Source organism: Erithacus rubecula, assembly GCF_903797595.1.
Source record: "Erithacus rubecula genome assembly, chromosome: Z".
Taxonomy (NCBI): domain Eukaryota; kingdom Metazoa; phylum Chordata; class Aves; order Passeriformes; family Muscicapidae; genus Erithacus; species Erithacus rubecula.
The window spans coordinates 788,559-806,531 of NC_136661.1; the positions used below are offsets into that span (position 1 = coordinate 788,559).

Sequence of the window (17,973 nt, forward strand, 5' to 3'; positions counted from 1 at the left end):
CTCACATAAAGGATCTCATAACCCAGATATGAAACAAATTCAGAAATTAAAACAAAAAAATACAGAAAAACTATGGGCAACGTTTGGACAGAAGACAGGAGATGACAATAAGGCCCTCTATAGCTGGGAAGAGCTTGTAAGAAAAAGTACCACCTTTTATTAAATGAACAGGTACAGCTAAAAAAATTGTCAAGATTTCAAACAGTCAAATGAAAGGAATAGAATGTAAGTTATTGTGTACCCAATGTTTGTCTAATTTTTCCATATATTTTAAGTTAATCTAATTAAAGACTATTTCTACTATACACATTCCACTGCTACAATTTAGAGCACAGAAGTAAAATAACTAGATGAAATCTGTTCTATTCTGAGCCTTGGAACATTATAAATTCAATAAATTGGGTATCTGTGGTAATCTAATGCATGAAAGACATTTATTACCAGAAGTCTTCACCAACATAAACACACATACTTAACCTTCTATTAAGTCTTCAATGTTAGAAGAAGTATCTTTCTCTACTTGTGTTTCAGTTGCAGGAAGACTATCCTCAACATCTCTCAAAAGTTCATCCTTGGATCTGAAACCCTGGTCTGACAGACTAGCTGTTAAAAGAAATACAAACATATGCTTCAAGTCAGCTTTTCCTTCCTAAATTTGTTTTTCAATAACAAAATTAAGGATCTGAAATTTATCTGTTTCACATGTTGTCTCTCCAGAAAAGTTCATAGTAAGATCACCAAAATAATGAATTTGTGGAAAGATCTACTTAGGGATGACAACACCAGAGATAACTAGGCTATACTAATCTAAATTTACTTTTCTAATTATCTTAAATATGAGTTATTCCCATTGAAATACTATGGTGACTATTTTTAATGCATTGTATCTGCTCTCATTCCTTTCCTATCGCATTAGCATGAAATATTTAACTGCTGGGTAAGTTAAGCTCTCAAATGCATTAACAAATTAAATTTAGACAAGCACAGCCATAATTGAGCAAGCTGTACCATAAGCTGTGCTATATCTTTGCACTGCATGTGTAAGTATAAATTATAATGGAAAAAAAGAGTAAAACTATAAACATCTTTTCAAAAGTCTGTTCTTCTACTATACCAGTTAAACTTGCCAGCTGTAACTCACTAAAAAAAAGTTTACAGTAATCAAAAATGTCTGTCACATGAAAAAATCCAGAAAGTCTGTTTTCTCTGTTATTTGTATCTGAAGTGCTGCTGCATGTGCAAGAAGACAAAAATACTATATGGACATATTTCTCAGCAACAAACAGGATTGTCTATATACTACAGAGTACCCATTAGTATTTATTACTGTAACGAAAAAGATCGAAGTAAGTTATTGAGTGTGAAAGGTGTTGGGAAGCTCTATAAAACTTGGGCGACAGATACAATTAATCTACCATATATATCACAACAAATAACAGCTATGTCAAAAAGAATTTAAAACTTGAGCAACCATCAATTAAAACATTTGACTACTGTATTAAACCTTTTTATATAGAAAATTAAGTTCTGACATTCTTTGGTGCTTATTTTCTCTCTATCAGATTTTCAATAATGTTACTATCTCTGCCTTGAGCACAAGTGCCAATACCCCATCAATAAATTACCTGCAGGAGTAACATTCAAGGGTAGAAATAATGCATACGTGCATCCAAGGCTTCACACCATAAGTCTGCACCCCACACCGTGAGAGCCAAGGACAAATGCGGCACCCAAGAGACAGCAAAGAGCAAAAAGCAGAGCAACAAAGAGCAGAGAGAAGGGAAGTTCAGTAATCTAGGTAGACATATCAGATGAAGCACAGGAATCAGACTCAAAGTTCTCTTGACAGAAGGGTTCAAGATATTAAAAACATGAAGAGTGTGCAAGAATCATCTGGTACATTAAGTTTTGAAGTACACATAGAAAGGAAGTTTAGTTGAGACTGTACAGGTAGGATGTGATCAGTACTAAAGCAGATAAGAACAACCATGCATTTTGTCTTGCCATCTCAAATTATTAACTTCCTGTGCACTCTTTTTACTTCAGCTTGTCAGGAGGAGTGCACACTATGTTTAATGTGGAGTTTTTCTCCAGCTTATCATCACCTGTCTTTCCATTCCCATGGTGTCTCCTAAAAACTGTATAACAAGGTTCTGACAATTTCTGTATTTATTTCAAAGTTTAGCAACTACTATTAAGACACTTTATTATGGCCTTTAAAAGCATAGTTTACCATAACCTAACATAACATACTAATTCCATGAATGCTAATTAGACCTGAGATAGTGCCAAAAAAAAGTATTTTCAAGTGTTACTTTCTAATTACCTTACCAAATATCACTCCTTTCACAGAAAGATTTTACTGACATAGACTAACATTTCTGTGAAAAAAACAACAACATGCAAAAATTAAACAGCCTCATATGCCAGAGGCTTCAGACCTTTCCTGAAGATAAACCCAAAAGCAGGGCACGTGAGACCACAGCAAAACATTTATTTTAATGTAACAGTATTTCTGCTATGGTACATTCTGACTAAAGTATGATGTGCAGTAAAGGAGAAATGTTCAACAACTTTTTCTACGCAAGTTAACTACACACTTCTCTACAGCCTCAAGAAGGGAAAGTAGTAGTTGTGAAGGGGAAATCAACAGAAGACTAGAAAATTTAGCCTTTTGGGGAACTGTTAGTAGCAAACCCAGCAGAATCTAGTACCTGTGCTAGAGTGATTATCAACGGAATCAAGCCTGACTAAGTCACTGACGAAGAGGGTGTGCTTCCCACTGTTAACATCATTAGAACTATCCACGCTACCACGGCTCACCATGTCCCCATCACTTCCACCCGTGGGACTCCGCAGAGCTAAAGACATGAACGAGAGCTTGTTAGTAAGAGAGGACTTAATTGTTCAGGTTTTTAAACAAATCTAACCTCTTCAGACAACAGTAAATACTTCTGCTTGCACATATAAAATAAGAGTATGAAATTCTGGCAACAGAAATCAAGATAACTAATTATTCAGTATGCAAAAGACATGCTAATCCTGTTAGAGCCATCAAGTTCACAAATACCAATTTTTATACATTTAAGGACAGATTTTCCACTTTCAAAAGACACAATTTTAGCCACAACCCCTCAGAAAGCATGTCATGCTCTTGCTTACCAGAAATAAATCAATTTCAACTAACTTATTACCTGATACCACTCGTGGGCTCTGCGTTGATTTCTTTAAGCACTGCCTAAACTGTGCTGTGCCATGAACTACGTTTCGCACCTTTGTCCACAGGAATACACCACTGCGGTTACCACTAGGCCAAGAAGACTCTAAAACCGCCTGCAGAAGGACACATTTTTGCAATAACAGTAAGGAACTTACATTAAAAAAAAGTACAGTATAGTGAGAAGCCTTTTTCCCCCCCTTCTAATAAAAAAATAGAAGCATTTACTGTAGACCATGTGAAGTAGAACAAATATTTGAATTTTTATGAGCTCTTCCCTTTTATTCCTCAGCTCAGTTCACAATAGCTGAGTAAAACCAGATGATTGATCAAAATTCCTTTAATTAAACAAGTTTTGTTCTTATCAATATATTTTGATAGCAACAGAAGATTACAGTAGCATCTCATTTCTTTTTCTTTCCATAGTTCACCATGTAGTTTCATTGGGATATTACGGCAACTTGAAAACAAGAAAGGAGTGGGAGGCTACTTCAACTAGCCTAATTCCAGCCTTCATCTATCTTGGATCTTGCTATCTTAAAGAATATACTTTAGAATAGATTTATTTGATATGGAAGCACTAGATGGTTCAAAAATTTGCAAACAGAAACAGTGTAAATCCATATTTCAATAGAATTTTTGGTTAGCCAAACAGCATGGGAATGTAAATTTAACAGTGCAAAAACATTTAGTGTAGATTCAGTCATTCTGTAAGCATGTTCAAATGGATTGCTTGAGCAACAGAAGCAGCAAATCCAAGCGCAGAGCTGCAAGAAACAACCTTAAAAACATGCTACCACACATTGGGAGTGACAACTGCACTGGATCCTTACCTTATTGTAATAGCCATAGGTGATGGCATTTGGCTGTATTCCAGCATTTTTCATTTCAAAAAGGACTCTCACAGCCTGAACAGGCTGACCCCACAGTCCACAGAGCTGCATTACTACTCTGTAACAGATCTGACAAGACACAGAAATGCATAAATGGAGTAAGAACAAAAATTTTGAAGCATCTTAAGCTCTTTTCTGGTTTCCAACTTTTATACATGTGAAAGGGAAATCTGTGAGAACTAGTTAGTCCATAACATGCTAAAGCCAGAAGAGGGAGCAAAAATTAAACAGCAAGTCACAGAACCTGAAATAACATCAGCAGTCACACTGTTGAGCATGCTGATGTTTTTTTCACTCAGCTCTTCTATATGAGAAATAAAGGAAGTAAGGTGCCCATGTGAAAAGCAGGACAACTTGCTGCTGTATGCCTGTGGATACCACCGTAAGAATAGTATGCTGGATGCAAAACCATCATCCTATCAGTGCAGAAAGGCTGCAAAGCATTAATTAAAGTGCAATAAAAACAGGAACATTCAAGAACTTCCTTCTGGAGGTCATCTGTGGGAAGACTAGCAACATTCAGTTGGAGTACTTGACCCAGCATACACTACGCTGAGGATAAAAAAGAAAATTTATTTCCACTTGCCATAGTTAAGGTGATTTGAGATTATTTTAAGGTGGCTTTAACACAAGTCTAACCATAAGTATGCCTAACCTGGTGGTGTCAGCAAAACACACTGTATTTGCACCTTGTCTTCTATCTCACAGTCATGGTAAACTATTTGATTCACACTTGCCTCATCTAGTGGTTCCACGTCAGTTTTCCTCATTTTAATCAGAACATCATATGCTTGTTGCAGTGCTTTGACCTTGAGATGTGCAATTCTGACATAGGCTGGCAGACAAATAAACCATAGACTGTAACTATGACTGAAGAGACACTTAGCCCACTGGGAGGGGTTTATGTAATACTTCTTGGCTAATTTATGGGCTGTTCTTATCTCCTATAAAGGTGAAACAAAACACAAAAGCAGACAAAAAATATAACATCTTGAATCTAGAAATCTAACTTATATACTACCTTCTTAAGAGTTAGCATTTGATACTAATAGACATACATTCAGCTGAAGATCCCTTTTTACTTTTTTATCTCTTATTAAGGCTCTGCAAGCAAAAAGTAGCATCAGGATCAATCTTATTTCCCCACAACAAGCATTAAATTTAAATTTATTTTATATTACAGCCTAAAGCTAAAAATGCATTTGACAATAAACTGTAATCTCAGATGATGATTTTTCAACATCTTTTGTTCCTTTTATTTTTAAGTGTTCATTCTGAATAGTTACAGAGACCAAACCTCTAACAACATTAGCTTATAGTATAAACACACAGTGGTAGTTTTACCAAGAAAATTTGTATCTTTCGGTGATCACACAGTGATTACAGTGAGACTCATCTGACCTGTTTTGTCCTCTTTGCCATGAGGGCTGGACTATTTGAAATGCTGCTTCCAGCTGGGTGTCTGCTGAAGGAGAGCTTGAGCTCCTGTGGCCTGTCAAAGAGCTTGAAATCTAGTCGCGGGAAGTTTTTATAGCTATAGAGATGATTTTAAAAAAACAGAAAATAAGTTTTTTACATACCTGCTCATAGCAAGAAAGCCATGCAAAGACAACTGGTATGGAAAAAATGAAAAAACAGCAGAATAAAGAACCAGGAGAAAACAAAAGAGAAAGCAGCAAGATCCTTTTAGTCTTATTCACAAAGATACTACAAGAAGATGCCCTGGACATTAAATCGCCAAAGACAATGGAAACAAAAACCAGACTGCTAACCATGTCATGAAGGTCAGGGGAGTACAGGCTACGATTAACAAGGACAGCAGCAAAAAACAGAACCCTCAAAATCTCCAAGAGAGGCAGGAAGAAACAAATCGTACCCAGAATATCTGAAATGGTACACTTCCTGCACAGGGCTGAAAAAGACTGAATGCACAAAATCTAAAACATGGAGTGCGTGTTTTGTTCTTTAGGTTCATTCTCTGCAGATCAGTAGTACTGGGTAGACTCATAACCCACGCTTCATCATTCTCAACATGGAACAAAGAGCACTGCACTTGCTACAAAATACACACAAATGGCTCAAACAGGAAGGACACTGAATACACACAGAGAAGTATTACTGTAAAGTTGGCAAGAAGTTATTGAAAAATTAATACCATAATCCACATGCTCTCACATATACACACCCAAACCACTGACTTCTAGAGGCTCAGAAACTTACCAGAATCTGCGTAGTTCATATCTTTCAAAGAGTTCTTCTGAACAGTGTATTAAGGCAAGGCTTGCACCAGCCTCAAACACCTACCTTGCAGATGCAACATCATAAGCACCCTAATTTCACGCTATGTGACAGTCTAACTTGTACCTGTATTTTGGCACTTGGTCCTGTCCATCATCAGCAGGTGGTTCTGGAGGCATTATGAACACTGTGTGTTCACTTTTTTGTGACTCATCAAGTTCAATCAAGCGTGCATCTTCAACAGAATCTACATCGACCTGAAAACAGAGTTTGTACACTAAATACAGAGTATGGCTTTGTAACAAAATGTCCTTTACACGTCAATTATGTTAGAATACGTAAAAAGATATTTAATATATGCTGTATTTGATGGGATATATATAAATTATGCATGTTTTTATTGTTCAAATATCAAGTCCACAGCCTTGTCTTTCCATTTTTATTTCATTATCAGATATTTCTAAACATTTTCAAGGGCAAAGTACCTTCTCTCCTTTTTCCATTCCTTTGTCTGGAAAGAGCTGGGAAAAGAAAAAATAAATTAAGAGTTTCTTCTCAACTCAAAACCAAAATCCTAAACAATTTTATTAAAGCTATGTCACTTGCTGAAATATTAAAGAAGAAACAGTAATTTTCTATATTACTGTAGAAGCAATTTAGCACTTTTTCAAATACTTCAGTGAAGAATTCAGTAATCATCATGCTTTCAGCCTGATGACATAATCTACTAAATACAAAATCATTAATATATCAAAGAAAAAGTGCTTTCATTTTGTTTAGTTAAGAGAAACTCATTTTGCAGCTATTTCCAATACTACAACCTGCAGTAATAATTTATTAACAAAGTATTCTCTAGATGAATATCCCACATTTAGCAGAGAAAGGAAAGGCAAATAAACTTTTGTCCATTCACAAATGTTAATCTGATTAGAATCAATACTGAATCAAAGACTCATTCTATATTAACTTGTTATTAAAATGAAGGTTCTGCCCAGAAAGGATCATATACATATGCTTTACAAAATAAATACATTTCTCTAGCTCACTTTAATATTGTGAACTTGTAGTTTTAAAGATGAAGCTACAAACACCATAAGATATCTAGACCAGAACCATCATACTGATGTGACTTCATTTAAAAAAACAACAAACACCCAAAACCAAAACCAAACCAAACCAAAAGAAAAACACAACAACCACAAAAAAACACCTAAAAAGAAAAATCACGCAAAGTCCCCCCCACACAAACTCATAATCTTTCTCCAATAACATGCATATAATGAAAGGGGAACTTATCCACATAAACCAGTCCTGACCACATCTGAAGCAGTAGGCATGTTCAAAGTTGAAATTGTGGGAAAAACTGCAAGAATGTTTTTGGTCGTGGCAGATGACCACTGGTAGCAATTCTACTTTAGAGAAAGTAAAACATTTTAATGGGGAGACATGGATGGTATTTTGCCAAAGTGTCAGCTACTAGTAATTTTCACATTATCTTATAGATAGAAATCCTACAGGCCTTTAATTAAACTTTCCTCCAACAACAAAGAAATTATCACCATGCAAGAAGATGAAGAAAAGCAATAACCACCAAGAATTCCAATCCTTTTGAATACTTCCTGCAGAAGTTACGTACTTTCACAACTAAAGGACAGGACAGTAATACAAAGTGAATAGAAGAATACTACTTAGTAGCATATTTTTCACCTTTTCTATGCAGTCATCAAAAAATGCCAAGCCAGTATCCTTGTCACTCACAAAACTGCACTCTTCAATAAAGCGGCTGAATATCTGTGTTTTGGTGAGATGCGTGTAAAACTTTGTATAGGCACGGTCTCTGCTTTTTAAAAATCCTGGTTATAAAAGGAAATGCACAGTTAGAAGTTCCATAAGAAATTAACATCTGAAGTGTGTTAATAAACATAAATTACACAATCAATATGTATTATTTGAGATGCTAATATATGAAGTATTTTCTTTATCAGTAACAACCACTTTTATCTACTTGCATTTGGAAGATTAAAATAAAAGCATTTGTAATAGCTATTTTTTAACATCCTTGGCAACCAATCACATGTAATCGCTTCTCACTCTGTTTGTTGATTCATTGTGCAAGAAAAAGATGACCTTGTACAAAAGCATTCAACAGGTAAAACAATACTAAAATAAAAATTACATTATTCTAAAAGGTGATGGGCCTGATAAAATTGAAAACTCTCCTAAAAATGTCTTCTCAAATCTCTTATACAGTAATTAAAAAAAAAAAAAAACAAAACAACCAGCAACTCCAAAAGAAGAAACAAAACCCAAAATACCACCACAGATAAAACCCCTGTGACATTTTACGTAGGGTCCAACTCATGAACAGATCTGCATAGTTAAGAGTGATGAGGGAAGTCACATTTGCTAACTTTTGTTGATTGCTTTGCGGTATTTCTGATTTGTGCCCCATTCTCTACTATTATTCCATTTCTATCAAGACCATTACTTCACTCCTCATTACTGCGCTTTTAGCATTTTTGTGTCACACAAAAGGAGAAATATATTTTCATTCCCAAGAGATGCCCTTGTAGAATTCCATGATGAGAGAGCATCATTCTACTGAAAAAAACCTTTTCTAACACTGATGCTAGTGCAAACCTTCCATGTGTATGTATTTGTGTTTACATCATCTTTGAATAGCTTAACTTTAGAAACTGAAATTTTAAATACTGTCAAGGACTGTAGAACCAAAGGGTACTTGGAACTTTTAAAGTTATGCAGCTCTTCAGCTCTAAAGTTGTAACACTGGCAAAGCTATCAGCAGCTTGTTTGCCCCACCCTCACCTTGATGATCAAACAGGGAATCGGCAGCAGTTGCTTTATTTGAAGGTGCCTGTGTGATTGGCTTGAGAAATGTTCTGTAACCCTTCAAAATAGATGCCATGAAACGAAGAAATGCTTCCTGGATCTGCATCTCAAGTTCTGTCATCTTTTTCTGCCAGGAAAAATCTGCTTCTATAGGAGTCATTTCCACTGCAGAGCCTTCTTGAGTTTTTCTGTGAACTACCAATGAACAACACATACAATTCTTTAATAAAAATTCAGTGCATTCATAATTTTTTTCTATTTTTCCATGTTCATAAATGATAAGCACTAGAAATCCTGGGATTATTCCAATGGTGGAAACAAGGAAGTGGCATTTAGAGTTTACTCTTGCATTCTTAAAAATCAGCGGCAGCTAATAACAAAAATATCAGTTATAATAATAAAAATACCTCTACATAGATAAATATTACAACACAGCTATTATAATATTGCCAAAATAGAAAAATTATTTAAGAGAGACCACTGGCTGTGCTCAAGACAGAATTAGGAAGTAGTTCCTAATAAATGATATACACATTGGTGATAAAGGTAAAAGTTAAGATTTTCTAGCAGACGAAGTAAAGGTTATTTGCAAAAAAAAAAAAAAAATCATAGAAAACTAAGGCAGGAACATCTACCTCTTAATTATCAAGATTTTTTGGTTTTGTCATTTGCAAATTTTATGTCTCTTAGGTCATCATGAGTTCATCATAGTTTCCTTCCCCATAATAATATATTCTTACATACCCTGAACCATCTTACCTGAAAGAACCTATCTACAGTTAGAAAGAAACAATACCTGAAAACTGTTAGGTCAGTTAGAACTTTGCTCTTATCCATCAAAGACATTAGGCTGAAAACGGTAAGTCTTTATTTTTCTATTGACAAAACAGTTTGTCAAAAATTAGCTACTCCATTATTGTGGTAGAAAAGTCATCTGAGATACTCAACAGCACTGGACTCCCCTCTGTACCTGGGAAGATCTTGGGACAGGTCCTCCTGGAAGCTGTGCTAAGGCACAGGGAGGACAGGGAGGTGACTTGAGACACCAGCACACCTTCACCAAAAGCAAGTCCTGCCTGACAACCCAGTGGCTTTCTATGATGGAGTGACGACATCAGTGGACAAGTGAAGGGTTACAGATCTCAAGAAACATGTAAAGCCTTTGACACAGACCACCACAACATCTTCTCTCTAAACTGGAGACAGATGGATTTGACAGGTAGACTGCTAGATGGATAAGAATTTGGTTGGGTAGTCCCATCCAGAGGGTAGTAGTGAATGGTTTAGAACCCTGATGGTCATCAGTGACAAGTAGTGTCCCTCAGGGGCCCATATTGGGGCCTGCATTATTTAATATCTTCATCAATAACACAGACAATGGGATCAAGTGCATCCTCAGCAAGTTAGAAGATGACACTGAGCTGAGTGGGATGCCATCCAGAGGGACTTGGACAAATCCAGGAACTGGGAATGGAAATCTCATGAGATTTAACAAGACCAAGTGCAAGATGCTGCACCCTGAGTTGGGGAAACCCCCAGTATCAATAAAGGCTGGGGGATGAACAGATCTCTGCCAAGGACTTGGGGGTGCTGGTGGATGAGAGGCTGGACATGACCATGAGTAAAAACTGAAAAAGACATTAAATTCTAAGAAGTCACATAAAAAAGTCTAAAAAACCAAATCACACTTCGTCTGATAGAAGGAAATCATTACACTTATATACTAATCAGAAGTTTTTATTTTATCTATTTCACCTGCTGCCAGCTGTGGGTGCAATTTTTTTAAGGTGCTGAGAAGGCTTTTACATGGCTTTTTAGGAAACTGCTTCCAGTTGGCGCTCTTCTTATCATCTGATCTAAAACACAGAAGAGACAAACAAAAAAGACATAAAATACAGACCGTATAAAAAAGAATAATGTCAACAGCCTTAAGTAATTTTATTTACGGAAGAAGTACCGTCAAATTTGAAATCTTATCACTGTGCCTATTTGTTAAAAATAAAAAAAAAATAAAATGGGACTGACATAACTCAGAATTTTATTTCTTCAGATAAAGAACAGTATAAAGTGAGTAAAGCATTTTCTCTAGTCTGCAAGGAGGATCTGCCTTCAGATTTGATTTAGACTTTATAGACAATTCCCCTTACAGATTTTTGATCAGCCTTGGTACAATGAATTTAAGCACACTCTTCTATATGTGATTATTATACAAAGTCTATTCTAGCATAAACCTGCCATACCACTGCTGATACAAATAAAGGCAGTTCTGAGTACAATATCTTACTAGTACTTTGCAATATGTCCATAGCAGTCCAGTCTCATCTTAGAGTCTAACAGGTAATAGAAACACAAGGAATTCAGTTGACAGTTGGAAAAGGATGTGGTTGATAAAGCAGTAGGGCAAATTGCTTAAAGGGATGCCCATCTTCTTTAAAGAGAACAATGGATACAATGCTAGAACCTTCTTTAAGCAGTCGGATATAAGTGAAGAGTAGGGAATAAATCCTGAAAACTCCTATGCCTCTTTCTGGAAGGGAGAAGATGGGAGAGTACTGCTCTTACAGAGACTATAACAAACCTCTCTGCCATAAAACCTAACCAGTTATTACTATCCAAATTGATACTGGCACTAGTTGTTTTACCACTTTGCATCTGAAATATTTGTTCCACTATTATTTGTTTTATTGGCATAAAGACAGAAATATCTTAGGAAGGAAACCAAAGTTTCTGAAGTTAAAAGAAAAATTCCATGCTTATGGATGCCTTTGCCCATTCTTCCCCCCACAGTAATGGCATGCCTATAAACCAGTATAAATGGTACCATTCAGAAAGTGACAGAAAAAAAAATCATGCTTAGAAAATAAAACAAATGCTCAAATCTTTGCCCTAGAAAGGCTGGTAAATTTTTGTAAATTTTTGGTATACCTTAAGAAAGATAATAGCAGCATATTTGCTTTGAAGAGACACTAGACAAATGTACCAATGTACCACAAAATACCTAATTTTTTTGAAGTTATTTTTCTATTAAGCAGTCTTTTCAAGCCAGCAACAGTGATGTTAAATGCTTTTGCACCTTAAAAAACAAATCCAGCAGTACCACACTGCCATAGAACTAAAAAGGAGCAGAAACTGATGTGGATAAAATGAATGAAAAAATCTTCATTCACAAATAACACAGTATTTTCATAATTCTGTATTATCTGCAACACAAAGACCTTAATGGAAATTTGGACTTCTCAACACACCTCCAAAAGTGAAAGACGTACTCACTGCCAGGTTAAAAATGCTTTATAATACAGGTACCAATATCTCACATCTACCAAAGTCAAATGTTACAGATGCCAAACTCCTCTGGAAGTCAAACATGTTGTGTAGATAGGATAAATGCAAAATGGGCCACAAAACCAGAAGAGATCAATTCACTATTTAAAGAGAAATGGGCTTATAAGACAGTAAAAGAACGAATAGGAAAGCCTTTCCAGCTGATTGCCTTGTAAGAGGTCAGCCACTAGGAGATTTTTAGCTCAACAGCCAATTCAAGTAATGTTGGTACTTAGTCTTTCTAACAGTCCTAAAATCATCTTGACATCCTTATCTCCCTGCAAAATCTCCTGGCTTTATCTCTATTTTTCTGCACCATAATCTTCACGTTCCATTCCACTTATGAACAAGTATCTTCAAATGAGTAAGTTATCTGTCATGACTTTCTTCAATACATTATTTTTACACACCACCTATAATTATTCACTTGATGGCATAATACTTTGTTATAAAATGATGAAAATGCTTTTTGAAGTTTTTATGAAGATTTAGGGGAAGGAGGAAAAAAAACCCAGATAAAAAAATAAACACAATTTGCTCTATTGTTTACCATTTCCTGTGATGCCACTAACAAAATGAAGCATACCAGTAATGTAAAGGAAACATTGGCATCAGTAGAGGAAGGGCTCTTCTGAGACAGTAAAAATCAAGAACATATTTCATTGATCCACAGATCAAATTACTAACACTAACTCAAGTGAGTAAAAAAAAAAAAGTAATGACATGATAAGTAAAACTAAATTTTCACAGAAAAAAGATGTGCACTTGATTTAGTGATGATCACCCTCATCTTGAACAAACTTAGATACATCTTTCTATTTATGATCTAGTTAAAAATGGAAAGGTAGTTACTAAAAAGGTGAAAAACTGATTTTTCATTTCCATTATTTGTACTCACACTATGGAAACCCAGAAAAATTCTTCTGAATTAGCCTCTCCTCAAGAAGGTATTAAGAAACTGTTCAAGGAATACTTCAATTTAAGAAAAGTACTAAAAATACAATAATTAAGTTAAAATATTTTAGAATTAATGTAGCAAAGACACCAAATTTTGCTTGATTGGTTTTATAAAAAATTTGGTCCCTGTAACTTCAGAAAAATTTATTTGTTAACTCTAATATAAAGTAGCCCAGGTGCAAGACAGTATCAAGAGTTATTATGAAAGATCCTGAAGCATTCATGTTCATGTAGACTGGAAAAGACCTTTAAGATCATGAAGTCCAAATGCTTACATAACACTGCCATGACCAACACAAAACCAGGTTCACCACTAAACCAAGCATTTTATCTACATCTTTTAAATATCCCCTAGGGCTGGTGACTCAACCACTTCTCTGAGCAGTCCATTCCAATGCCTGACCACTAGTCAAGAAAGTTTTCCTACTATCTAATCTAAAGCTCACCCAGTGCAACTTGAGGCCATTTCCTTTGTGCTGCTGCTTGTTACCTGGGAGAAGAGATCTACCTCCAGTTGCTACAACCTTCCTTCCTGCAGTTGTAGAGAGTGGTAGGGTCTCCCTCAGGGTCCTTTTCTACACACTACACAACCCCAGCTCCCTCAGCTGCTGCTCCTCACAACCCTTATGCTTCACATCCTTCACCACCCTCTCTGGATATGCTCCAGCACCTCAAAGTCTTTCTTGTTGTGAAGGGCCCACAACTGAACACAGAATTTGAGACATGGCCTCACCAGAATCCAGTACTGGGGACAATCTTTTCCCTAGTTACTTACCATGGTTACAAAATTTACAGCAAGATCTGCATCATATTTTTATAGGAAGTGTAAAATGTTGATCCTTGCTGTACTAAGTCTGAATTTACTTTAAAGCTTTAGAAATGAGAAAAAAATGGGACAGTAAGAAAGAAACCACATTGGATTAAACAGTGTTTAACAAATGTCTCCTAAGCACTTCGGCAATCTCTTCAGGTACAGAAAAATGTAAAATCTCCATAGAACTTACATGTAGACCATGTTTGTGTCTAAGTCAATACACACAATATCCTGTGGTGGATCGTACAGATCAAAGTATCGTGAATCAACTCCAACAATAAATGGAAGAGGTGCACTGAGTACGGTGGCCAGAGACAAAGGACAGAGGGGGATATACGGACACTGCCACTGAAATGGGAATATCATCTGAAGCAAAAATTAAATGAAATAAATTCATTAGAACAAGACAACAGATACTGTACAAGAAAAAACAAGAAGTGACATGTAGCACATCAAAATGAAATTACTAAAAGCTTTATAAGAGAAAAAAGTCTCCAAGTTTGTCTCTTTAATACAGTGTAACTCTCAGTTAGCTAAGTAAAATTTATGATCTAAGAGTTACTAGCTAGGGCAATTGAACTAAATGCTATCGCTGGTAAAAACAACCATTAAGTACACCAGTCATTTTAACTTAAAGCCTTGTTACAGGTGTGGTGTTTAAATCAATTTCTCTCACTGCTGTACAGAACACTTTGTACTTACAGCTACTACAGCTTCAGCAACTCCTGTTAACACAGCTGGTCTAAGGGAATGGAGTAGGATTTTGCCTTCCAATAATACAAAGAGTAACAAAGTGGCACAGTTTTCTGGTCCAAGATTCATGAGCAGAGTGCTAAAGTTTGCTCCACTAAGGGGTGCATGGCAAGGGAGAAAGAAAAGAAAAATGTTACAGGGTTTAAAAAAAAATTCACTAGTATCAAACATCTGACAACTGCTGATGTTTAGGATCAACTAGTTGCATGGTGCTAATACATATCAAATACCTACTTATCTAACTAATAGCTAACATGTAATTTTAAGGCTTGTACAACCCCAATGAAATGTAAATTTGAATTCCATTGTTAAAGAAGCATATACTAAACCACGGTACTGCTAAATTTGTGTTATTTACAGCATTCTAAGAGATGCTCTGGCATCTTGTCTTCATAAGAGTAAAGCAATTGCTAATTGCTAATTCAAACTAAACTAATACCAGTAGCTTCATGTGATGAGCTACCTCACGTAAGAATCATGAACTAGAGTATCCACTTGATCCTAGCATCACAGTATCAAATTCCTTTATGAGTCAAAATTAATCCATCATTCTGATGGCAACATGCTTTTAGTTTCTACAGTTTAGCCTCCATCCAATTTATTGGGATTGTACATATTAGGAACTGTAATGACATCTATGAGGCCAAAGGAGTAAAATCTGTCCTTAGAAAGGTTCTTAGGTATTGCTTTGCGATTTAGTGCCTGGCTGCAATTTTTCACCTGAGTGCTTATGTAACAAATGTGATTAAAGATGGGATTATTCTGCGTAAAAAATATTACATGATGTTTTGGGGCGGAGGGAATAAAAAGGGAGAAATTTTGGTTTTTAACTTGAAACCAAAGATGAACAGAAGTATTTAAATAAAACCACATCATGATCATACGGCTGTCTAACCCAGAAGACGCAGACAGTATCCACAGCAACTGCATCAACCTTCAAGCACAAATACCAATTTGTAGGTATACCTTTGAATTCCTGAAATGCTTGTGTATTCAGGGATTTCACCTAACTGCTTGATGGTATTGCCTCACTTGGATCCAAAAAGGGAAAAAAGGCAAGATAGCAGTCTCTATCCTATTAAATTTTGCTTACTATACAATATATACATTGGTTCTCAAAATACCAGATCTTTAAACATGGGTATTTTTTTTCTCCTCACAAAAACCTTATTATTCCTTTAGAGTTCCTGCAATAATCTGGAAATAATCTTTATTTCAGGATAATTAGTGATATTATACATCCACAAGGGGCACATGTATGTGAAGACAAGACTGTGTAACATTAAAAATGCCTATTGAGCTTCCTGGTTACAATACCTCATAAAATTTCACTAATGTCAGACTTCCCTGTATGACTGACTCCTTCTCACCTGTGTTTTTTTCAAGTAGCATACATTTAAAGGATTAATAATGATACCTTAATGGCAATGGTGTAGAAACTGGCTGGGACAATATCAATGCATCATGGGCAGAAAGCTGAAACACATAAAGTATTATGTGATTGACATGAACAACCCCGAAGTTAATACAGTATAACATTCCAATATAAATATATATCCATAGTCTCATAAACTGCCTGTCATACAGACACAGTGTCTTTGGGACTCCGGTTCATTAAGTGAACAGAGCTTGTATTAGTCACTGAAACAATTTTGAGAATTACAGGAAATCGCCTGTGACTCAGTGTTGAGCATGTAACTGCTGCTAGGTGATTAAACAGAGAAGCACAAGAGACAGTGCCCCAGGGGACTAACTCTGACCCACAGCAGTGGGTGGACAAGTCAGAGGAAGACTCAAAACAGCCCTACCACTGAGGTAATGCAAATGGTGCCTATAAAACAAAAGCATAATACCTAGCAGGTATTTTAAAGTATAAGTAGGACACTTCTGCCATACACACCAGCTGAAGCATGAAATAGGTTCTTTCCTTTGCTAAGTTGTTCCAGGTTTATACCAGTGAGAGAGAAGACCTGCCCATCCATCTCCTCTCCTACCCTCTCCCTTCCAGGAGGCTTGTACTCAAAGCCAAGTAAAAAAAAATAAAGGAAGAAACCAAAGGCAAGAGAGAGTTTGCTGTTGCTGTAGCTTAAAATGGATGAAAATGTTTTTCATCACTGCTTACCTGCACAAGAATCCTTGGCCTCTGTGGTGAAGGGAAAGGTATATTGTGCATAAAATGGGATATATGCCTGCAAAGAAGACAAGATATCAGGAAAACAGCATCAGGGAGCAATGAAGAGCTGAAAACGATGTTACCCACATTTTAGAATTAATATGGCAGCATGTTTTAGAAAAACTGCTAAGATTTCTTTACTGTTTTGATAAGTCAAAGAGCCTATTTATGCAAGCTGAAATGAGAAAGCTTCCTTCACTCAATTGCATGCCTGAAAATTAATACTGGCAGTTTCAGATATGTAAGTAAAAGATAACAACATACTGGCATTTAGGCAAGCTATTTAAAAACCCAGGCAGCCTAACCATATTCTATGGTTTCTGAAGATATTCTGCTAAGATAAAGTACATACTTCACTGACAGATATCTTAACAGTTTTGAAGGTAATATTATTTTTCAGCAAACTTTCAGGACCATGACAAGCATCCTCTGCAGAGTTTGCACACATATTCATAGACAATCTGAATTAGCTGCAGTGCTTGGAAACAGACATAGATATTTGCTGCTAATGTACAGCATTCCTGAGCTTATATTTATTACGCTAAAACACATGACTGCAAATGTAGCTTAGCTTGTTCTGTGCTTGATTTGGCTAAAAGAAAGGTAAACAGGACTGACATACTCTAAAAAAGACCCAGACTAAAATCCAGTTAGCTTTGCTGGCATTGCAAGAGCCAGTACTATTAAACAGAAGCAGCAATGACTTCTATTAGTACAACACAAGCTAAACAGTGCAAACAAGATGATGGATCAACTA

At 36.0% G+C, this 17,973-nt stretch overlaps 1 protein-coding gene across 1 annotated transcript in view; it reads right to left on the bottom strand.

The window, feature by feature from the left end:
• Positions 1-17,973, bottom strand: part of DENND4C (DENN domain containing 4C) — a 45,807-nt gene that overhangs the window by 18,041 nt on the left and 9,793 nt on the right. The window contains exons 6-20 of the mRNA XM_079330180.1: positions 17,166-17,232; positions 16,461-16,519; positions 14,993-15,137; positions 14,481-14,656; positions 10,954-11,054; positions 9,175-9,393; positions 8,056-8,201; positions 6,834-6,869; positions 6,475-6,605; positions 5,512-5,644; positions 4,848-5,054; positions 4,051-4,179; positions 3,195-3,333; positions 2,715-2,861; positions 478-603 (exon numbers count right to left, since the gene is read on the bottom strand). Coding sequence (XP_079186306.1) covers positions 478-603; positions 2,715-2,861; positions 3,195-3,333; positions 4,051-4,179; positions 4,848-5,054; positions 5,512-5,644; positions 6,475-6,605; positions 6,834-6,869; positions 8,056-8,201; positions 9,175-9,393; positions 10,954-11,054; positions 14,481-14,656; positions 14,993-15,137; positions 16,461-16,519; positions 17,166-17,232 — 1,961 coding nt within the window. The remainder of the gene's footprint in view (positions 1-477; positions 604-2,714; positions 2,862-3,194; positions 3,334-4,050; positions 4,180-4,847; positions 5,055-5,511; positions 5,645-6,474; positions 6,606-6,833; positions 6,870-8,055; positions 8,202-9,174; positions 9,394-10,953; positions 11,055-14,480; positions 14,657-14,992; positions 15,138-16,460; positions 16,520-17,165; positions 17,233-17,973) is intronic.